Below are 24137 nucleotides of genomic sequence, written 5' to 3'. Positions count from 1 at the left end.
GGTGGGAGGGGCCCCACAGGCTAAGCCCAGGCATGTATCTAAGCGCAAAGCAACACAAAGGCCTCAGTGCTGAGGCCCAGGGTACAGAGCTCATCTGCCCAAAGTTGGCCAGCGGTGTAGCAGGGCGGGGTGCTGAGCCTGGCTCTGCCACTGTCCTGCCGTGCGACGCTCTGCAAGTCATGTCCCCTCGCCTCCTTTGCCTTTGCTGGGCAGAAGGGCAGGGACTGTCTCGCGCTGTTTGCACGTCCGGCTCAGAGCCCAACAGGGCTCTGCACTCAGGGCTGCTGCAGTAAGACGCCGGAGGAAAAAGAGACGGCAAGGAGGAGAAAATGCACGCCCAGTCTGGGAAGTGGCTGATCCCTGACAGCCAGGAAAGGCCGAGCGGGGAGCAGGGGGATTTCCCTTGCTTTTCCTACAAACTCTTCTCTGGGTGCAATTAAAGAGATTTGTTTAATCAACTCTCTGGAGAGGGGAGCGGGAAGGTGGGGTGGGCCTGGAGCCAGCAGCTGTGCTCAGACATGCCTGGTTCGGTGACTCCCGGCCCCTTTGATCATCACCCAGGGCAAGGCACAGCTCTCTCTAGCTTCCCGGATGCGACTGGAGGGTGGGGATTTGCCATCCCTGGGATTGTCAGAACGCCCCAGCCCGTGGCGCGCAGCTCCCTCTCCTGGGCTGCCCCAGGGCTCGATTCCGGCCCACCAGCTCCTCGCAGGCAGGGGCCAACCAAAGCAATTCTGGCCTGAGAACCCCTTGGGCCTAGACCTGGGCTGCAGCAGAGACCCCCAAAGGCAGGCGGCTATGAGAATTCGGGGTGGGCAGCCTACAGCCCACCCCCTCCATTCATCACCAAGCCATCTCGCACACTCACACGGCCCTTCCTGCGCACAGCCAGTCGGCTCGTCCCCTCCCTTTCACTAATTTACACGCACACTCATTGCTACCGGCGTATGCCCAGGCATTCTCACGGTCCTCTGCCTCTCCCCTCAGACGAACACACACAGCTCCTCGTGTGCACACACGCACAGCCTCGCACACCCAAGCACGCCATCTTGCACACATGTACACGCTCGTGCACGCCCCCCCGGCACACAAACACACCGACACATACACTCTCTCCAACACCCATCTCGCATGCACGGCCACTTCCATCAAAAAACCCTTTACTCTGCACTTTTCAGCAGCGCCGCTTCATTTGTATGCACCCCGTGGTGCACTCTAGCCCGGCGGACAGGTTACTAAAGGAGATTTTACAGCCGTGCTCAGAGAGTTCACATTACAGTTCTCTCCACTGTCTCACTTTCCTTAATCCTGGGGGGGGAGGAGGGGGAATTGGAGGGGGGGGGGATGGCATGAAGGTCCCAACTCCAGCCAAGCAACGCTGGTGATAAACCTCATCCATCCCCTGATTTATCTGGAGTTTCAGCCCAGCGCTTTGCAGCAAACGCCATGATTGGAGGCTACCGAGGAAAAGCTGGCAAGCCACCAAAGTCACCCTCCCAGGCCACAGGGGCACGGCTGCTGCAAAGATGGGAGAGGTGTGGGGCAGCGGGGAGCGGCACCCCCCCCCCTCCAAATCAGCCACAGACTCCCTACCACAATATCAGCTGGCTCTCAGTGGCTCCGTGAAAGAACAGGATGGACGTGGGCAGGATCCCCGGCTAAGCTGGCCGGGAAATGGTTTTTGGAGCTGTGAAAAATTTAGACAAACTCACAAAAAGGTTTCCCAGACATTTTTCATCAATGGTTTACGGGCATCTGTCAAAAATGGATATTTCCCCCTCTTTTCAGCCACTAAAAGGGGGGGGAAATTGCCTCCAAACCAAACATTTTTTCCATTTTTGGGTGCCAAATATTTTTGGGTTTCAGTTGTGGAATAAAAAAATGTTTTGCTTGTTTGACTTTCCTTTTACACCCTTCCCGCCTCGAATACGATCAAATTCAGACACCGACCGGATATTTTGGCCTTAGCGCTAATTGCAGATGGACACTGGCAGGAGACGGGGAAGCCATGGTTTAATGCACTTTTAGAGAAACAGCTGATCAATAAATCAATCCTCGGCGCAGTATTTTCCATGCCACAAATATGGGCTCAATCTGTGTTACACCGAAGAGCAGGGAGCGCCTCGAAATTCCTTCCTAGGGCTTTGGAACAACGAAGGAAGACGCTGGTTTCCTGACGGGCCAGCCCGTACTTCGTGCGGGAGTTGATTTGGTGCGAGGAGGGGGCAGAGCGAGGATGGATGAAGGGAGCTGCATGGCTCTCACTCATCCTCGCAGTGACACCCTCCTGGGCCAGCCGGAACCGGGCTCAGCACAATGGACGGGCTGGCCCGTCAGGAGACCAGCGTCTTCCTTCATTGTTCCAAAGCCTTAGGAAGGAATTTCAAGGCGCTCCCTGCTCCCCGGTGTAACATGCATCGGCCCGTCTCAGTATGCGGGGTGCACACAGATGCCAGCACCGCCCGGCTTGTGGGTTGGCAGCCGGCAGAATGCCAGCCCCTCTCTCCGTGTTTCAGGGTGTCCAAAGCCATCAAACCAAACAGCAGCACAGAGCCCCCTCCCCAAGCTCCCCACCCCGGGGCCCAGGAAAGAAAACAAAGCCAACCGGACCCTCCCTGCATGACCCCTCCTGGCAGAGGCCTAGGGAGGGAGACTGGAAGTCGGCACAAGGGAAGGGAACTCCAGGGCTGAGGGCGGCTTCCTGCCCTCCACCTGCAAACGCGCAGCTCTAGGGAGCCTCCCGGGCGATGGGGGTTATCAGGGCACAGCAGAGGCCTGGATCCAGCCTGCTGCCCCACCGACCAGCCTTAAGGGCCTGTATAGATCAAAGCCAATGCCATGACTGGTGCCTGGGGAGGCTCGGGTGCCACCATCAGCCTGGTCCAGCGAGGCGCTGAGCACCTCCGGCTCCAGCCAAGCCACAAGCGAGCGGCTGCGTCTCTGAGTGGATCCCAGCAGGCTGCTGAGACAGGGGAGAGATCTGATCTGGTGGTTCCTTCTGGCCTTAAACGCTGGGATTCCCCAACCTAGGAACCCACCCAAGCCTGTGAAAATCTCAGGCTGAGAGAGAGGTGCAAAGGCGGAGAATTCGGAGCAGCAGAATGATAACCCCCAGCCCCTCGGTGTAACGAACACCCAGTACCTCCTGGGGCGATTCTACAAGACACGCTGCAGGCCCCTTTTGCACCCAGGCCGGGAGCGGTAGGGCTGGGGGGGCGGGCGGGCGATGGCTCTGCCGACAGACACACGCTTGTAGCCTGGGAGCTGGTGGCCCTAGCTGCAGGAGTCGTGCTGACGGCAGGAGACCCGAGAGTCCGGCTCAGCCCGTGTGCGAACAAAGTGAGAGCAGGATCAGCGGGGGAACTGTCCCCCGAGGGTTTCGCTGCTCACCCGAACCCGCGGCCGGGCAGCCGCGCGCGTGGGTCATTACCGACACTCCGGCATCGCCCAGGAAGAGGCACCGCGGGGAGCATTATGCTGGGCTTGGAAGTATTTCCTTTGCCCTTCCCACCCGCAACTGACCCCTGCTGCTTTCGGTTCCTGTCCCCCTGTGTGACTGCAGCCGCCATCGCGGGGGGGTCGGAGTCTCGCTCTCCAGCGCCCGGAGGAGACGCTGCAAACCAGAGGCCGGAAAATTGAGTGTCCCCAGAGATTTGGGCCAAACAAGGGCAGCTTGGGCTGTTTGGGGTGTGCAGGGGGAGGGGAACCTATAGGCTGGGTGAGAGTGAAGGAGAGAGAGTGGGGGGGGCAGGGTTTGGAAAACCCAGCTCCTGACACGTCAGGGATGGCTGAAATGCCCCCCATGCCCCTCTGGAAGGGTGATGCAGCAAACACCAGAGCTGCTGCGGCCTCCAACCGCTCGGATCTGGTGTGGGAAGGGGGAGAAGCCAGTGCCAGGCCGAGCCATCCCGACTGCTGGCTGCCATGCTGGGCGTCCACACCCCATCGCACAGACAGAATCCCGGCGCTTCTGGGTAAGGGGGAGGGAAATGAACAGGGACAAATTAATCCATTGGCCATGAGTGAGACGGAAAGATTCCCAGCCCACGTGACGCGGGAGAGAGCTGAGAGCCCCAGAATAAACTGAAGTGATTTACTCTGGCGCTACACAGAGAATCAGCTACCCACGACTCCAAGGGAGCCGGCTGTATCCCTGGTGACAACACAAACCCAGAAAGGAAAGTCCCAGTGGTTTGTTTGCCAGGCCGGATCTGCCAGCTGAAAAATTACAGGCTTATAAAACGCATGGGGTGGGCGTGTGCGTTCAAAAAATGTTGGGATCAAAAATAGAGGGCCTGACTCTGATGATCTCCTTATAATTAGAGAGGGAACCTGAGCCACAAAGTTCAGCCCCAGGTCAAAACTCGCCCAAACTTTGGAGAGGGAGTTTTGTCTTGGCCTCTTGTTCCGACGGGGTGAAGTACCCCACTATGCAGCACTCCAGCATTCAGCGAGCTGCTGAGGTCCCAACCGAGACCTCAAACCAGGGCTTGAGCCCTGCATCGCCCTGGCACTGACTCTGCACGTGGCTGCATTTCACCCCCAGCGTCTATACGGACACCGCGCGGACAAATGCGATGCACCAATTCGATGCGATCGGCAGGGCAAATGTCACCAACGTTTTTGTGTGTTTGAATAACGTTTGAATAGGTCATCACGGTCTTGGGGTTAGGGCACTAGACTGAAGAGCCAGGAGAAGGGGGTGTTGTGAGGGGTTCAGTCACTGACCTGTTTTGTGAACTTAGGTAAGTTTCTGTGCCTCGGTTTCCCTTTGTGGGCCTTGTCTGTTTGGACTGTGAGCGCTTAGGAGCAGGGACGTTCTCACTATGTGTGTGTAAAGGGCATAGTGGTTGGGGTCACTGCACTGCTAGAATACAATGAATAATAGCATACCCATCTTCAACTCCCTTTTACAGCACCAGGTTGGAAACATTCAGGGGGTTATTTCTTGGGCACAAACTAATCCCCAACTGCCAGGGTTTGCAATGAAGTAAATCCGCTGGGCTGTTCTAGTGGCATCACCGCCCATCAGGACGGAGTTCAAGGCACCAGGAACAGGAGAGGACATGGGTTCAAACTCTCTCACTGGAGAAGAATTAGGCCGGGGTCTTTAAATACCACATGGACCCACCCCCTTTTTTAAAGGGATCGCTAAAGAACGCCTGGCAAGCCCCCCCCCCCCCCCCCCCCTCCCCACACACACTGTGCTTGCTTTTACCGGATAAGTATCAGGCATGTCAGCTCTGATTGGCCCTGGCGTTGCTGGAGGTAGGACGGCCGCTTGCCCGGTTCTACACCAGACGGGCTCTCTTTTGGGCTGCTTTGTCCCCTCTTCGGTACCGGGCCACAACCAGACGTGGTTCTGTCCGGTATTGCACGGGGGACGCCCTTTGGAAGAGTGCACTGCTCCGGCTCCACCAGCGTGACCTCGCACGCACCGTGCATACTAGGCATGCTGCTGGGGGCGGGTCAGCCAGGCCAGGGTGGGAAGTGCCGAAATGTCCGGTATCGTGGGAACGTGGAGGCCTTGTTAGGATGCATCTTGTGCCCTCTCTACCCAGGGTGCTCAGTCTTTAGCAACGGCTTTCTCCCCCGCTGGAGTTCACTGGGTGTGAATCAAACTAAACCAAAGCCAAAGACTCCGTCTCACTGCAGAGCATCCGGCGCGCTCGGCGCCTGGGTCTGAGCCTTGCCTGGGTGTGAGCAGCCCTGCTGCAAAGCCCTGCCCAAGCGGCTGTGCCCTCGCTGGCACTGTGCTTCCCCCACGTGTTGCTAGGACGTATCCTGTGGGCACATCCCAGGGGCTCCCTGCTGCAGTGAGCTGAGCCGCTCGGTGATTGTGGGAGAACCCATCTGTCCTACTGGGCACAGCAGGGACCTGTGGGCAGGCGCTGGAGGACTAGCAGCACAGAGTGGTTTGGCCTCAGTCACATTGCAAAGCGGGTTCCCAGCCTGAGTCAGGGCAGGGCCTGAACCTGACCCACCCTCCAGCTGGGCGGCCCAGCACAGGGCTCAAACACCACCCCCCTTGGGTGAGAGGGTTTTGTTTGTGGACAGGAGCGGGGTAGGGGCAATGCCAGGTTCAGAGCCTGGGTTAACTTGGCGTTAAACCGCCTGCTCTACACATGGCGCGTTTCCCAGTAGAGCAACGTCGGTACTGGTACATCTCCCAAGCCCTGGTGTGGGTGCGGGTGTAAAGGTGTCTTAGCCCTTCCTGGCTCTATTGATCTGAGCACTTTTATACCAAGGTAACTGTGTCCACACTGGGGGGCGGGGGGGACGGATTGAACGTACACCTGTATAGTTACAGCCGTGCACCTACAGATCTCTCCCTCACTCAACAACCCGACTTTCATTTATGCACAGACTATTCCACACTAGACGGGACCTGAGTTGCTCATGGAAAAAATCCAAGGAGAACATAAAACAACTTCCAGACCCTCTTTAGCCATCACAAGGCCAATTTCTCTGTTCCTCGTGTCACCTCTACACTTCCAAACGTTTCAAATCAGCAATAAGGCTGGCTCCAGCACCCAGCTATAAACTCCCAACATTCCTAATCCAGATCCTGATTTTACTGCTTGGGACCAACGCTAACTGAACTGCCAGAGCCTCTGGGAAGAGTAAAAGTGAGCAACACCAGGAAGCGATTTCACTGAGGCCATTTGAACTACAGCTCCCAGAATGCTCCTGTAACCAGCATGCCCTAAAATAAAGCCACAGACCATGTTTATCAGTGCCCAGCGCCCTTAAAGAGACACTGTCAGGAAATTCAGGCCCAACATTGAGATTTTGTTTATTAAAATCTCCGATTAATAGAAATACTCTCTTGATTTCCCCCCCCCCCATGTCTTTGGGAGCAGTTTTTTTTATTTTAATGTAATCTCCCCACCCGCTCTTCGCAGCTTAGCAACCCAAACATTGCAGTATGGTGCCAGCACATGAGAATCTGAGGAGTCTGTTTTCATTGCCAGGCTGAGCAAAATGCTGCAAATAAACCAACCGCAGAAAGGAGGAAAAGAAAATTAGATGCCTAACATTAATTATTTAAGGGTATTTTGGTAACCCAGATGAGGGTTAATAATTTAATGTATGGAGCCCAAGTCGGCTCTTAGTTATACTGTGTGAGTCCATCGAAACTGACGCAGTTTGTAAATCAGGATCACATCTGGCCATTGGTTTTAAACAAACAGTGTCCAAAAGGGGTAACTAAACAATCTGCGATATATCCCAGAGGACCCCGACTCCCCGGAAGTCAGTAGAATTTCCCTGGGGGAGCTGACAGAGGAAGCTAGCTCGGATGCACAGACACACAAATACATCCATACACTGGAACACACAAAGCAAGACCCTGCCATCTCCATATTACTGATCTGACCCGTCCCTGCACCCCACGTCTCCCCAGCTCCGGATCTGAGCTCCCTGCTCGTATCCGGGTTCATAAATTGCACTAAAAAGGGGATCTATTTTTACCGATCCAGCTTTTAAAATTAGACCAGGCAGAAGGAGCCAAATCCTCTGCTAAGCCATTGCAGAGCATGAGGGCACGGCTGGGAGACGTGGCCGAGCCCCCGGCCGCCTGTGTCCTGCACAGTGGAGGGTGGGCACAGACAGTGGGAGAACGAGAGAGAGAATCGCGAAGGTTACATTTAAAGAAGGGGCCCATTGTTTTTCCCAAACAATGCGCAGCAGATGGGAGAATCGAAAGTATGTTGCAACCTTCCCCCCCGCACACACAACCCACGAGTTCCTAGCTAGTTACCCCTCATGTTTCAGCACATGATCTGAGATCACTGCTGGAATTCACTGCCCGAGCGGCTGTCTCGTCTCCTCTGACCTCCCCTTGCCAAGAGGTACCAGGGCTCCCCTTTTTGAACACCTGAGGCCCAGTCCCGCAGGGCCCTGGAGCCAAGCCAGACAGCACTCTCAGACCTGGGCTCGGAGCCACCAGCCCTGCCAAGTCATTTTCCAGCACAATTCAACCGAGGTTCATTTGAAGTGAGGTTTTCAAGGCACTCCCTCTTAGGAAGGACTATTTTCTTCACGGATACCCACACCCGGGGGACCTGGTTCTCCTCCGCCTGACGCCAGGTGTCACTGGGCTGAAGGCATGAATGGGCCCAGCGGGAGGAAACCATCAGAGCCCCAGTGTGAGTGGAGCTGGGCATCCGACCCCCTTCACAGAAGCCCCCACGTGGGCTGTGGAATGAGGACAAAACAGCACAACCGCCAAGCACATCTCCCGTCCCTCCCCCACCCCGATAAAGACCTAGCGGGGGGCGGGGGGAGGAATTCAACGGTCAGGGGCTCAGCAGGTGGGGGCTTATCAAGTGAGACTACAAGATCATGTGGTTCCCCAGGCCAAGGTCGGTGTCAGAGAGCTGTAGCAATGACACATGGGAAGGCCCGATGTCACCTTTCCACACGTCCATACACACCTTGTCCAAAGCCGCACTGCTCCGCACACAGGTGCTGCGTTTCCTTTTGACCACATACTTCCTCCCACGGCTCCTACCCCTTGGGTGACGCTGGGCAACGACCCCCTTCTCTGGGAGTTTTAAATACCCATACAGGGCTCCCCTGGTCAGCGTTTGCACACGGTTAGTTCCCTGGATCTTCCCCAGAAGCAGAGGTGGGTCCACCCAGAACCCGGGATCCAGGCACCTCCAGACTTGCACCTGAATGCAGATTCTGGCCCTGAACTTCACTCTACTCCACTGCTCGTCTCTGAAACCCTGCAAGCGTCTCCTCAGCTCTGCCACACCAAACGTGGGACCAAGACCTGAGACGAGCATCCGGGAGACGTGACCAAACCCTAGGGTGACCAGATAGCAAGTGTAAAAAATCGGGACAGGGGGTGGGGGGTAATAAGTGCCTATATAAGAAAAAGCCCCCAAAATCGGGACTGTCCCTATAAAATCAGGACATCTGGTCACCCTACCAAACCCATCCGCAGAAGAGGAAAGCTCAGCTGAGATGGGATTCCCTGATGCGGGGTAAGCCCAGAGGAAAAGCCTGTCCCAGGCCAAGAACTGGAATAACAACGAGGGAGCAACCGCCAGAGGCCCAATTCTCCTGCCCTGTGTGTGGTCATTTACTCCAGCGTGGCCCCAGGCACTAGTCACTGACTGCACAAGGGCCAGAGGTGGGAGCTGAAGCTGCCGTAGGCTCGATGCAGGAACCCCTGGGTGGATTCTCTGGCCTGTGCTGTGAAGGAGTCAAACTAGATGATCACAGTGGTTCCTCTGGCTTTAATCTATAGGAATCTTCCCCAGGAGCATTTCGATTTTCTTTTTGGAGGGGGGGGGAGAGAGGGAGAGACTGTGATTTGGTGCCTCTGACGGATTTCAAAGGGGAAATATTTGCTCCTCAGAAGAAGCTTTAGGAACTCAAGTTAAGAGTTCATAGACTCATAGAACTGGAAGGGACCTCGAGAGGTCATCTAGTCCAGTCCCCTGCACTCAAGGCAGGACTAAGTATTATCTAGAGTTACCCCTGGCTGGGACAGTCCTACCTTGTCTGCAAACCAGGGGGTGGATGGACTCAACCAGAAATAATAATAAATAATCATTAATCAGCAGCTCACCTGCTTTCTTCCTTCTGCAGGCCGAGCTTATTGCACACACGAGGGGCTCCTTGCATTAATAATAATAATTAATTGCACTCATAATAAATTGTCAATCTAAGGCACCTTCCAGCTGAGGATCTCAAAGCACTTTGCAGTTATTAATTTAGCCTCAGAGCTCCCCCGTGGAGGTAGGTGACTATCACTGTCCCCATTTTACAGATGGATAAACCAAGGCACAGAGGGGGGAGAAGTGTTTTGCCCGAGGTCACACCCCGGGAGCCAGTGGCAGAGCTGAGAGCGCAGTGCACTAACCGCTAGCTCACGCTGCTGTCCGAGGGGATAGGAGTGAATCTGGGTCTCGGTGGAGGGAAGCCCCTAGTCAGGGAGAGGCAGCTGGACCGTGTGCAGTCGCGTCATCGTGCTCCTGGATCGGAATCAAGGCCAGCATTGCAGAGCCCTGGCCAGCGCTGCACTAGGTGGAGGTGCCTTGCCAGGGCTATTTTCGTGCTGCTAGGTTCTGAGACTTTAAACAGCAACGCCAGCCTTGGACGAGCTCTGGCAGGGAAGGGATGATCCCAGAGCTGATGCTCACCCCCCTCCCTCCCCCCCGGACTCTCCTGGCCCACGAGTGAGGGCAGAGGGAGCTGTCTGCGGGGAGCCCTGCAAAGCCAAACCTGGGGCAGGTCCACATTGCCGGGAGGGCAGGGGGCAGGCGGGGGTTTGGCCCATTCTGGCAGCTCCCCAAGCCAAACGAGGCTCCCTGCCGGGCATGCGTGGGAGCTTCTGCTCCTGGCTGGTCTCAGTCCCGTGCCACGGTGGGAGAGACCCACTCGATGGGCACAATTGTTATCCTTGCTGCACTGGGCTAGTGGTGACTGACAGGTGGCAGGCCCACTACCAGCCCCCCAAGACATCTGGTCCCCAGCAGGTGCTAACCTAGGAGGGGCTGTCTAGGGAGCGAGGCGTGTGCATGGGGATAGGAAGGACGGAGAGAAGGAAAGAGCTGGGTTCAAGAGCTTTAAGGTACAAAGTCAGAACTGAGGAAACACCACAGTTAATGTCACTCATGCAGCCTTAATTCTGCAGCCTCTCGCATGTGTGTTTAACTACCCGTCTTGGCTCAATAGCCGTCTTCGAATCTAGGCCCTTCCGTTTCCAGCCACAGGCCTGTCCCACTGCAGCTCTAGAGAGGGACAGGACACACGCTTTGCCAGCAGGCTACACAGTTAGTGGCTGTGGTGGGGTGTCAGGCTTCATGGGTTCCCTTCCTGGAGCAGTGAGCAGAGCATGGCCTAGTGGTTAGAGCAATGATTGCAGCCAGCAAAGTCAAGCACACAGATTTGGCACCTTCCCTCCCAAAGGCAGCATGGCTGAGTCGATGAGATGTAGCTTTGGCATCTGAGACCCTTGGGTTCTATTTCCAGACATGGCCTTGTGCAAACTCAGTTGCCTTATTTGCAAAATGTGGGGGGAACGACCATCGCCAGGCTCCTGGGGCAGGAACCTGAGGCCTGTCTCAGACACGCGGGTTGGGAACTGCCCAGAAATACTCACGCCAGTAAAAGAGGTGAGACCAAAACCCAGGGGCTTCTCTCCCCCTTTCTCCAAGAGACACAGGCAGGTGTAACACGGCTGCCATGTGCACGACACCTGGCAAGTCTGGCACGGGGGGCTAAGACAGGGGAGGTTAGCCTGGTCCTGGGCACTGCCTCCTGGGTGATCAGCTAAGCCTTAGGGATCCTCCTGTCCCCATGGCTTGTCTGTCTCCCCTTGGGTGCAGATCTGTGGGCCCCTACCCACACCCAGTGGAGGGGGCAGCATGTGACCCTGATGTGGGGGTTGCAGGAAGGGGAAGCAAGAATCAGGTTAAAGCCATAGGAAAGTCCAGCCCCAGAGGGACTGACTGGCAGACTGAAGGAGAGGTGAGCGGGGTGTCTTGCTATTCTCCTGCCCCACTGACATCACCTTCCTTCTGGGAGGCAGCTGGGGAGCTGAGGGGCTGGGACCCCAGAGCAGACCGAGCCTTTGGTCCTTGCCCTTTCTCCTCCCCTCTTTTCAGTGGAGCTCCCAGCCCTAGAATAGACCCTCACAGTCGCTAAGGAGCAGAGGGAGGAGAGATTCATTTAGCTCAGGGGTAGGCAATCTATGGCACACGAGCTGATTTTCAGTGGCCCTCACACTGCCCGGGTTCTGGCCACTGGTCCGGGGGGCTCTGCATTTTAATTTAATTTTAAATGAAGCTTCTTAAACATTTTAAAAACCTTGTTTACTTTACATACAACAATAGTTTAGTTCTATATTATAGACTTAGAGACAGAGACCTTCTAAAAACGTTAAAATGTATGACTGGCACGCGAAACCTTAAATCAGAGTGACTAAATGAAGACTTGGCCCAGCACTTCTGACAGGTTGTGGACCCCTGATTTAGCTGGAGCAAGTGGGCCCCGCAGCAGGGAAAGGGTTACTCAGACGCAAAGGGAAGGCTGGCTGCTCAATAATTAAATAAATATCAAGAATCAATATGGACAGAGCAAGCGATCCAGCCTCCTCCTCCAACGTGGCCCTGCCTCGGTCGAGTTTTGGTGGAATATGCAAAGAAACTTTCAAGTGAATATTTTATTCACAGAAAGAAACCACACAAAGCACACACTCACGGAGCCCACAACAGTAACACACAACACAACCAGGGAATATTCTCTCCTGTCAAATAACACACACAACACCAACTGTGAACAGAGCCTAAAAGAACACCCACATACCATATTGCAGCCTATGTTTTATAAACTAACACACACAACACAGGGCCAGTATGCTGTGATCTAAAGTAACACCCGCGGTCAATATGTTATAACCCAATGTAACACAAACCCACACAATAGTCCCACTGATCCCCTAAAACAACACACAGAGAGGGAATATTTGATGACCTAGAGTAACACAATGCACAACACAGGTAGTGATCCTTGCCACCCCCTTCAAAATAACATGCACATAAAATACACAACACCCAGAGACTATTTTATCACCTACAGTAACACAACCACCCACAATGAATAGGTTATCATTTAAAGCAACACGCGCATAATCAATATTTTAATAACACAAACACAATATACACCAAGAAAATATGATCCCTCCAAATATCACACACAACACACGCCATGAATATTTGTGACCTACACAATACACACTAGCCACGGTGCACAGATTATCCCCGAAAATAACACACAGAGACACACACAGAGTTGCTCCTAGAGAGTCCACACACACACACAGACACAGACACGAGCCCATGTGATTCCAACTTCGTACAAAGTTAGATCATTTCGAAGAAAAACGGCCCCCATCACGCCCGAAAGGCGCTTCCCCGCAAGCCCAGACCTGGGGGGGGGGGGGAGACACACATGTGCCGTTCGGTGCAGAGGAAAGTTTCACGTGTATTACGGGGGGGAGGCTGAAAGCAATTAGTTATAGACCGATTATTTCCCCTCTAAATGCCCATGAAGGCAGGAGTGCCCCGAGGCGAGCCGGCTGCGAGCTGCCAGTCGCTCTTTTTAATTACACCCCAAATGCCCCCCCATTCCCCCCTCTCTCCCCAAATGCCCCCCCAAACCCTGCAGTCTCCCTGCGCCCATCCACCCCCCGCCGCATGACCAAAAACAAGCACCCAGCCACACTCGCAACCCTGCGAACACAGCCCCAGTGAAAGTGAAGGGGGGGGGGGGGAATCACTAGACAGAAAAAACAACCACCACCCTACTAAAAACAACCGGCAAGAGCCGAGCGTCATCCCTGCTGCAGACAGCCCGGATCTTCACACACACCAGAAATCCCGCCCTTTTCTTTAACTGTACAACTATTTTGCACTAATGGTGGCAGAGAAATTACTCCACCGAAAAAGCCCCGATCTCAACAGAGGAAGCAAATCTCTCCCTGTCCGCATCCCAGTCACTAATAAAAGCCAGCCAGCAATGAGGCAGGGGCTCGGAGGGAAGCAGCCAGAGGGGATTTGGGGCGGGCAGGGAAGGAGAAATGGGGGGGCTGTTACCTGAGTTAAGCACAGAGGAGACGAATACATCCCGAGTTGATCTGGGAAACTGACTAATTGCAGAAGAGAGACCCAAGGCGCAAAAGTTACTGAGTCATTTCGAAGGCTGTAGCAGTTTTCCCCCGTCTCCTTCTCCGGAATCGCTCTCGTCTCTGGAGATGGATCGCAGGCAGGGGAGGGGGGGTGTTGGGCGGGACCCCCAAATCAAGAGAGAGCGAAAGATCCAACTTTAAGAGGAAAAAAAATCAACCCGAAAGCTAAGACGAAAAAGACTCATCCTGGGGGGGGGTATAGATCTCCGACCCCCCTATAAGATCCCCCCCAAATACAAAGTGGAGGGGGCCAGAGGGGGAGCGATCGGGGAAGTTATAGGGAAATTCGCTCCATTGGAGACACGGGCACGAGAGAGAGAGAGGAAAGAAAGAATGAGAAAATGAAAAAAAAAAGGAGCGAGGAATGAAGTGACGTTATGAAAAAGCCCATCCCAAAATATTACATCCCATTTAAAGATGCAGGATCCCCCTTTTGGCTGATAGCTGCGCCGCTGCAGGGCAAAGCGGCGCTGGGAGTAGGGTTTGCAGGGAGTTGCGGGGGGGGGGGAGTGGGGGGATGTGGGGGGGTGCCCCGGGGCCGGGGGGGGGGGGGGGGGGGGGAGGGGGGGGGGGGGTGCCAGGGCTTGCGGAGCGGCTGGGCAGAGTCGATAGGATCAAAACTGCAGATTCATATTCGTCTGCTGGGCAAGCGCCAAAGGAGACGCTGAGGATTCAAGCCCCAGTGGATGGAGGTTCTGGGGAACTCACTGTGCCAGGGATGGGGTGTGTGTGTCACACACACACACACACACACAGCCCGCTCTCCCCTCAAGCTTCACTCCTTGCTGCTAACACAGTCAACTTGATATCCAGTCGCTAGATAGACACATGCGTCTTCCCCCGACGGGAACTGCCCCAGGCCAACACACACACCCAGGAAGCCCCCCAGGGTTGCTGCTCTGGATTGGGGGGGGGGGATTGGTGCCCCTGGGAAAAGAGCTGGCGGAAGGGCATCGCCCGATATTATGTCGGGGGGGAATCTTCTGTTAACATCTGGACTCAGGGCACGTAGACAAAACAACAACAACCACCCAGAAGCGTCCAACAGCCCCTCCAGGTCACTCTCCTTCCTACCAGCCGCCGCCGGCTTAGAGGGAAACAGACAAGGCCAGAAGCGACCCCGGACACGCAAGTGGCAGCCCGAGCCCACCAGCCCAGGCGCCGATTGCAGCGCAAAATCCGGATCTACAGACTCGGTCCCCAGCGCAACAGGCCGAAGCGGCCCTTGGAAATGTTAGTAACAAATCAATAGCCAACCGTGACTCTAATCGCGCTGTTACCAGCCCCCCCCCCCGCAACCCGACTTTCTGCATGGCCCCCCTCGGCTCACACCCTGCGAGCCGGCCATTCACACCTCAAACCCCGCTCACTCCACACGCTTGGGTTTATTTACTTCGTTTTCTCTTTTTGCTGCAGTCAGGCGAGTTAACTTCTCCCGGGGTCGCTCCGTTTTCGAAGCGGGCGAGGGGGGATGATAACATGAAGCGACAGGTGAACATTAGAGGACACATCTGTCAGGTTCGTAGATTCCTTTAGTCCAGCCGCGGCTAAGAGTTTGCAAAGCCGGGGGGCGGGGAGCGGGGGGGGGGCAGTTGCTCAGTTCAAAATTAGTAACATCACTTCGCCTCCTTCCTCAACACAAACAGCACAAAAAGAACAGAAAAGAACCCCCCCTTCCCCCCAGTCAAGCAGCAAACTCCAAAACACAAATTCTCCCTGCATACAGCGGAAAAAACAACAACTAAAAATTTCTGGAGGCTTTAATAAAACTAATTAGAGGGGGGGGGGACACACGTATAGAAAAAACAAAGGGAATCCCTGCTTTATAATTCTGAAAGTGAGACCTCAGCCCTTCTCTGCCATGGCAAAATGTCAGACTCTCGAGGTTTGCGATTTTTGATTGACTCCCTCCACTTCTTTTTAAATTGCGTTGATCTTAGCAGGGACCTCAAACAAAAAGAATATGGGAAAAGTCCTCTCTGGTTAGGAAATGTTGCAGGATTTGGAGGCGAATATTAAAATGAAGGGTTTTGCCTAAATCCGGAGTTTGGAGTCGAATTGTGTCTATTCGGTGAGTGGTATATGAAACAGCTATGGCTTTACAGCTACAGCTGTCTTTCTATATAAGACGAAATGTAGTAGCATCTACTTATAATTATAGGACAAAATATATTCGCGTAGCTTTCCACCTTATTTTCCTACTAGGTTAGACACCAGACTAACACGGCTGCTACTCTGAAACCTAATTAATCATAGCATCTCCATGACCAATGATAAACCCTTGGTTTTCCCCTGACACTTTTGCTTTTCCAAACTCCACAGTGCTTTTCTCGGCAAAAAAAATTCCAGAGGTCACCCCCGACCCCCCGCAAAGTATTTTCTGCAGAAGAAAGTACTCTGCGCGTTTGATTTTCTGCGCGTTGCAACGTACTGCAGGCGGGAAGGGTTCGTTAGAGATTCCCAAATTCACTCTATGCTGCAAAGTTTGTAAGCGGGAGAGTCCCGAAGTTGCTAAGCCCTGGGGCGGGTGGGGGTTCCCTCACTTCTCCCCTCGGCAGTGCAGGTTGGAAGGGATTCAAGGCCTAGAGTTGATAGGATCGATCGGAGAGGAGGCCTAGGGTAAGATGTTATGTGTTAAACACCTACCCACTGCGGCAGGCAGCTCGCTCTGCATACGCCATCCCGATGGTTCCCCCCTCTGTACGTGGACAAACCACCTTCTCTTTTGCTTCTAAGGTCAAAGGGATTTTAGTTTTGGTCCAAGTTTTTTGGAAGCATCATTAGAAGAAAACAGTGTTTCTTCCCTTGCCTCGCAGGAGCAGAGAGCCGCTCTGAGCTTTTCTCCCCCTGCCCTCATCAAAATGTTGCATTAAAAAAGAAAACTTTTGTGTCGGCGTGGAACAAATCTGCGTCCTTATCACGTTTTTTGAAAGCCCCCTTTTGGGGAGTGTTTATTGCTCAGCAACTAGCAGCGCCCAGCCAAAAGGCCAAAGCAGCAGATTTGCTCGGAGAACGGGGTGGTTTGTTGTTGTTTTTTTAAATCTCTTCTGTACTAAACAAATAAAACAGCCCCCAAACCTCGAGGCTATTTTTGGAACGAGAACTGAAATTCGCTTTTCGTTTCTTTGGTGCTGTGGTGGCAGGGGAGGGCTGCAAAGTGTCTCCGCTTTGAAACACCACGTTTGGGGGCCCTGATCAGCAAGGGGGGGGGGATCCGCGGCCTGTCTCCCTCCCCCGAGCAGCCCGCAAGCCCTGAACTTTGCTGGCCCTGGCAGGCCCGGGCTACCAGCTGGTAGAGAAGCGGCTGCTCCCGCAGCTGGCATGCAGGCTGGGGGCGGGGGAGAGACGGGTGTGCATTTCGCACTGGGGGGGCCGCGCTCCGTCCCCCCCCCCGGGCCGTGCCGGGCAGAGCCGGGCCAGCTCAGGCAGGTGGGCATGAAAACACAGCGGGGGGGAGGGCAGCGGCGCAGGGTGCGCAGCCGGGGCTTGATCGCGCCTCTGCTGGGCGTCATTGCCAAGTTCAAGTCGGTGCGGCTTGCAGTCCTCTCCGCCCCTTTCCGAGCGGCCATTTTCCGCTACATCCAGCTCTGAGCCGCCCTGGGCTGCGGAGAGCTCCCCCCCCACCCCCCCGCCTCTTCCCCAGCACCTCGGGGGAGGGGGCGGGGAGGAGTGGCAAAGAAACTTCCCCAGCAATAACCATCTCCCTCCCCCCCCCGCCGCTACAGCACGAAACTCTGCCTCGCAGGCAGCTCCTGGTCACTTCTGCATCCCTCCCCTCCCGGCTGCGTCCCCAGCCTGCACCGTAGCCGGGCAGCCCCCACCCCCAAGCACAGACCCAGGCCGGGCACTGCCCCCCACCTGCCCTCCCAGCGCTCCACGCCTCTGCTTTGCCTTGCGGGGCAACCAACAGACCCCCCCACCACCACCCACCCAGCAACTTTTGCTGTTTGGTCCATCCACCTTAGCGGGGAGGGGGCAGGGAGAAGAGAAAAGGAAACTGACAGGGAACCTACCATCGCCAAGTGAAATGAACGAGGCTCCAGACCAAGTTGCAGCCAAAGGAAAAGGGGAAAAACAATCTACAATTTGTGTTTTCCACCAACAAAAAGAGAGAAGGAAAAAAACCCCCAAAGTGTCCTCAGAGTTGGCTCATGTCTCCGGCTCCTTCTTGCTCTGAGCGCCCATGTCAGTGTCCCCGGCGTGGCTCGGGTGTATTGTTATTTGGGGGGTGGGCTGGTTGGGTTGTGTGTTGGGTTGGGGCTGGGCCGAGCGCGCACACACGGGCATCTGCTCTCCGGTCGGCGCGGCGCGGCTCCCGGCTCGGCTCCAGGAGGTGCCTGGCGCTGGGCGAGTCAGAAAATGGTCCTAAGCCCCCAGGCCGGAGGGGAGGAATCGCAGCCGCTTCCCAGGGTCCCCCAAGGCTCCTGTGACAAGTCTCCTGGCGGCGGAGCGGCGGCGGCGGGTCGGTTCCGGCGACTATTGGGAGGCCATCGCCCCCTCTGCAGCTATGGGAAATAAAAGCTCACATCTTCCCCTCCCCCCCCAACACCAACTCCGGACGGGCATCGCTCCGGATTGCAGCCGCCCGCCGGCACCCCCCCTTCCCCATCGCATCCCTCCCCTTCTCTCCTCCCCCCGCCGCGCCGCAGCCTCCTCCTCTTCCTCCTCCCCCTCGCCAGGACACCGGGCAGAGCCGCACGGGGGGATCCCTCGCCTGGTGGGGGCGGGGAATGGGGCTTCTTGCCCCCCCCCCCGCGCCAGGGGGGCGAGCCGAGGCGTCCGCTGAGCCGCCGCGGGATGTCGGCGATGGTAGGGGGGCGGCGGCGGAGCAGGGGCTGTGCCCGCATCCTAGCAGGAGCCCGCAGGCTAGACCGAGCGGGAGGGGGGGGGGGTGAGTGTGAGCCGCCGTGTCACAGCCCCGTGCACCTCCTGCCGGGCACACGCACACCTGAGCGTGCTGCAGAGGGTGCGTGGGACACACACCGGCTTGGGGCTTGCACGGCCACTGCAGAGCGGATTGCAACGGGCAGTTACATGGGGGGGGGGCAGGACTCCCCTCCCCCCCAGCTGTAGAGGTGACACAGCTGGAGAGTTCTGCATCACAGAGTGACCCCCCCATCAGGACACCCCTCCCCCTTCCCTCAACCCCCCCTCCCCCATCACTTGCTTAAAGCTGCACACACCCATTTTAAAAACGGGGAGTCTGGTCCCCCGGGCCCCGGGTCCCCTAGAAGGCCAAACCCCCCCCCCCCCCTTATAGCGCTGGTGTGTGTCTGAAAATACAGCGTCAAACATTAACCGCGGCCTCCATTAACTCCAGCAGAGCCTGGCATGCACCAGTGGGCAAACGATTGAATTTGAAACGTGCCTTCGAACTTTTGAGTGGCTGGGAGGGTGAAGGATTAAAGGAGTGAGCCAAGCTAGGGAGTCAAGAAATAACTGCCTGGGGCACCCACACCTCCTGGGCTGTCCAGGGGCCTGCTTCTCAGCTGTCCCTGGCTTCACCTGCGGCCCCGGGTACTCAGCACCTCTGCAAAACAGGCCCCAGGAAAAGTGGGGTGAGTGCAAAGAGGAGGGCATGTGGGACACATTGTTGATTCCCACCTGCCAGAAAGTGAGGGGAAAAGACTGACCCTTTAGTTAAAATCATATGCCAGCTGTTCTGCAGTCTGTGATCCCACTTTTCCCCTTGACTGCTGAATTAGGATGTTTTTTAAATTAATGATCATTTGAATGTTCCTACAAACTAATAATATTTAACTCAAAGCAAAGTTCCTTTTGGGTGATAGTTTCCCATTAGGGGCTAACTGGGTTCACAGTACTCTAAGGTGATCAGTGACTTATCTCCAACCCTTTGGTACAAATTTAACAGCAGATTGACTGGGATGGCCAAAGGACTGCGGGCTTGTGAAGTTACACATTGGATATGGTAAAAAAGTTACACTGCCTCCAAAGAAGTGACAGTCTGGCGTTTACCTCTCTAGCGCCATATAAATATTAGATGTAATTAAAAACATATTTAAAAATCTATTTTGCACCAACATTCATTATTTACTTATCTATACGGGTAATATACAAAGGTCTACTGTGAGTGAAATATTTAAATATGTAACCCTCTCAGGCATGGACCTGTATTTTTAACCCATCTTTCTATTGCAGTAACACAACCAGCAAAAGCTTTTTACCTCTTATAACTCACCCTATTTTTTTTATATAAAGGCAACGAACTGGGATTTTTTTTCAATGTTGTGGAGGTTAAATGTACTGTGGATGTGTATATTTTTATATATGATACCTACAGAATACTTAACAAATAGTACCATAATCTAGTGTTATTTCTCTGGTCAAAGGATCCTAACATGGTAAAACAGACTAAATAAATTGCTTGTATTTGTTTATAAAATTACAGAAAGCTGCATAGGCACTATTTTTTAATTTTAGAGTTTGCTTCCTTCTTTTTTCTTTTTCTGGTGCAAGGTAGCTCAGAGAGCACAGATCGTTCTTAATAGGAATCACATCGATTTTAACAGGGATTTTGTCTAATCTGGAGATTTATGCATGCACACATCTTCTCCATAACCCATGAAAACACATACTAAGATATTGTATATTACATAGAATAATCTGTGTATTGCTATCTTCTATATTTTATTGCTGTTCTGTTTGTTTGTGGTCTATTTAAGCACAGAATTTGCCTTATGTAAATGAAGATCGAATTTCGCTTTTATTTTCTATCCAAAAACATTTATATTTACAAGCCGAATTTTTTTTTTTAAATCACCATCTGCTCCCTAACAAAAAGTCACTTCCCTGTTTTGACTATAAACAGCCTCCTGGCTGAAATAAGTAATTAATTTGCACTGTACCAACTAAATAAGTCTTGTGGAAGTTAAACCTGAAAGTGACTGTTGCTTTGCTAAGGAGACTATAGTTTTTATTTTATGCATTTAGCACCAGGAGAAACTAAGAAAAAAATAAACATCGAAAAGAACTCGACAATGTCTTAATGGTTCCGACTCTGCAGTTTAGTGGCTGTGTTGGGCACAGTGTTAGAAGTTTGAATTTCTTCCCCAAATGGTTTTATATTATCGTTTTGTACCACGGTAGCTCCTAGAAGCCCAACCCAAGATTGTGCTGGGCGCTTTCATTGTCTTTTTATGTTCTGGGGGAAAATTGGTATTCGCACCTACACACCACACAGATCTGGTTTAATAAAGAGTGGTTATTCTCAGGCCAAATCTGAGACATAAAGGGAAAGTACTCAGCAGTTCTGAAAGTTCCCAAGGTGAGAGGCACTGTATCAGCAGAAATATGCCGTGAAATACACACACAGGGTGTTTTTAATAGCAGTTGGCTATTCTAAGCATAGCAGCAACAGGGGTCATGAAAAAGAGGTGTCACTTGTGACCACTGGCAGGCTGGGATCTTCAAGACTTGTAAATGTAGGGACCAGCCTGCTCTAGTATGGGTCCAAGGGAGAGAAGGGAAATATGAAAGGTGATCTGCAAAGGGGGCAAAATGGGTTTGTGCCTTTTTTTCCCCTTCTTCGTCTTCTTTGAAGCTCTGCCAGATTTTTGTGTATGTGTCTCTGTGTGTATAATCAGGAATGGCAAAGCTTGTCTCCCCCTCCCTTCTCCCTAGTGTTAAAAAATGTTTGGATGATTCAAAAGTGGGTGCTTTTTCACCCCTAAATTGGAAGTTTGGGAGTACTGGATTTTCAAAAGGGACCTCATCTCACAAGTATGAGAGTTAAACAAGTGTTAACAAAACCCAGAGGATTTTAGACCGGCCACAATGAAATCCTCCCCCCTCCCCCCCATTAGTCAGATTTCCCACACCACAGTGATAGGTGCAGTGTTAGATCCTGAATAAAAAGGGAGAAAAAACTGAAAATGTGTCTGTGCAACTCCTCCCCCTATTTTTGACCCACTCGAATATATAAATCTATTAATTATTATTATTGTAGCACTTAGAGGCCCCTACCAAGGCCAGGGAGCCGCCGTGCTGGGTATATATTAGTACCGGACAGTCCCTGCCTCAAGGATCTTACTATCGAAGGCCCTGGTCCTGCAAAAATTGATGTTTGTGCTTAATTGTATCTGCTGTATGTTGTCCCATGGACATGTCAAATGAAGCAGGAATAAATCTTGGCAGAATCAGGGCTAAAATCCAGGTCTTTGTTCAAGTTTAGTCCTCTGTTAGCTCAGCCATAGGCCTTCTCAAGGTAGCTGTGCCCTTAATTACTAATATATAATCCCAGCACAAAAAGAGAACATATTTCCCCCAAATCCCTTTTTAGGCCTTCTCTAAGGAAGCAGAAACAGGCATGAGCCCAATTCAATTTTTTTTTTGCAGGTCACCATAATGCTTAATATAAAATAAACAAACAAGCATTTGGGGTTGGAGTTTCCTCTCACTGAGGGTGTTTTTACACCAGCTTAACTCCATAGGCTTCAGTTGAGCTGTTCCTGATGGACACCAAGAGCAGAATCAGGCCTTTCGTTTAAGTGTGAGAGTTTATGTGACAGCTGTCAAATCAGAATTGGCTTTCCTTCTCCAGAGCACCTCTGAGCCACCTCCCCACATGGGATCTACCTGGAAATTCTCTAGGGGTGAAATTCGCCTCTGCGAAAGGCCTATGAACTACTTAAGTCCCACTTAAGCGATATCTAGGACTTGTGCTGGCACAAGGATGAATTTCACCCAACAGCATTTAAAATTAGAGGGCTGAAACACTAGCTCTGAAGATTCTCCAAAATGGGGGAAGCCCAGGTCCTTGTCTAAATTTCATGCCTCGCCCCTTTAAGAGACTAAAGCAAGTCCCCGGAACTGAACATCCCCTGAATTTTGAGGCACGTCAGATCTGGGTTTAAAACGTTGTGTCTGGGACACCATCCCTGTCAAAAGCTTTATTTAAAAAAAAGGGACATCTCCCAATTTATTTATGGGGATAAGAACTTCTTAGTGTCAACTTTCAGAATGCTGGGCTCAGCCAAATGCATGCAGTTACCTTTTAAGTAACACCCTGCTGTCCGAGATCCCCTCTTCATGGAGGGGAAATATAACACAGTCACCATTAGCTTTTTACTAGCTGAGTTCGTGTCTCTCTTTCTTGCATTGTCCTCTGCTAAGGTAAAATTTTACTCTTGGTTGCAGTGTATGACTGCCATACGAGTCATGGACTTATATCCAAAACGATAATCAAGGGGAAATTTGATCCCTGAAACTGGATTGTAGCAGAGAAGTTTTGTAGATTTCACGTCCAGATTAATTTGCATGATTTTTATGCAGCTTGATTAAATATAAGGAGCAATATTCTTCCTTTGACTAACTTGTGGAAAATCCATTAACATATATGGCTTTTTGGACCAGATCCTGAACCGATATAAATAATGAAGTCAACAGAGCTAAGATCGGTTACATTGGCTGAACATCCAGCCCTTTAGGTCTAAGCTATACAGCTATTTTCTTTATTTGTTACATTTTCTTGTATCCAGATGTGTTTCTCTTTGATTTGAAAAATTGAAAAGTTCAAAATTTAGATGAAAAAGAGTGAAAAAAACCTGCACAATTTTTAAATGGATTTTACCCCCTGTATTTACAAATTACTTTTTTAAACCACCTTTATATCTATTCTACAATCTCCTAGTATTTGGGAATTTTGATAAAAATCAGATAAGAGATTCTTGTAAATTCTTCGGTGAAAATTTTTGGGATTTTTTTTTTTTGCAGGAAATGTTAGCCACCTCTCATATTTACCGCTCTCCCAGATAACGAGGGAAATCCATCCATTAAAGATCATAAAACAGTGAGCAAAAATTGCTTGTGATAATTCCTTCAGATTGAGTGATTTTGCTGTGTAACCAGGTTTGCCTTCCACGAACATTCGAGACCTTGAATTTACTAGTGCAAACCTGACAAAATGGGAATTTTAAACTCAATTACTTTAATCAGGAGGGAGTTTTACATTTTACATTCAACTGTAAAATTTGCAGTTGGGCTGTGTAGGCCCTAGTCCTACATGGGCTTAACTTTAAGCACTCATTGATTTAGAACTAAGCTTATGGATGAGTGTTTACAGGATTGGAACCATAGTTATATATTATATTATATTATATTATATTATATTATATTATATTATATTATATTATATTGTCTGTTCAATGGTCATGGGTCAATGGATTTAGGATCTGGTCCTTAGTTATATACACTGCTGTTTATGTACCATAATTAGGGCTGTTGATTAACTGCAGTTAACTCACATGATTAACTCAAAAAATTAATCGCGATTAAAAACATTAATCATGATGAATCACCGTTTGAATCGCACTGTTAAACAATAGAATACCAACTGAAATTTATTAAATATTTTGGATGTTTTTCTACATTTTTAAATATATTGATTTCAGTTACAACACAGAATACAAAG

General features: G+C 52.1%; 1 protein-coding gene across 3 annotated transcripts in view; it reads right to left on the bottom strand.

Annotated features, from left to right (window-relative positions):
* Nucleotides 1-17947, bottom strand: part of NFIC (nuclear factor I C) — a 149022-nt gene extending 131075 nt beyond the window's left edge. For 2 of the 3 annotated variants that reach the window (XM_026654917.2, XM_026654915.2), the window contains exon 1: nt 13617-14017. In XM_026654917.2, the coding sequence (XP_026510702.1) occupies nt 13617-13646 (30 nt within the window). In that variant the 5' untranslated portion in view covers nt 13647-14017. Of the gene's footprint in view, nt 1-13616; nt 14018-17721 lie in introns of those variants that run through there. The other variant, XM_026654916.2, reaches the window with a different exon arrangement.
* Nucleotides 17948-24137: the final 6190 nt, after the last annotated feature.

The sequence above is a fragment of the Terrapene carolina genome, unplaced genomic scaffold (genome assembly GCF_002925995.2).
Source record: "Terrapene carolina triunguis isolate 2854851 unplaced genomic scaffold, T_m_triunguis-2.0 Scaffold194, whole genome shotgun sequence".
In the NCBI taxonomy this organism is placed as follows: domain Eukaryota; kingdom Metazoa; phylum Chordata; order Testudines; family Emydidae; genus Terrapene; species Terrapene triunguis.
The sequence above is the reverse complement of the archived record's forward strand: the minus strand, read 5'-3'. Positions and strand labels throughout refer to the sequence as shown.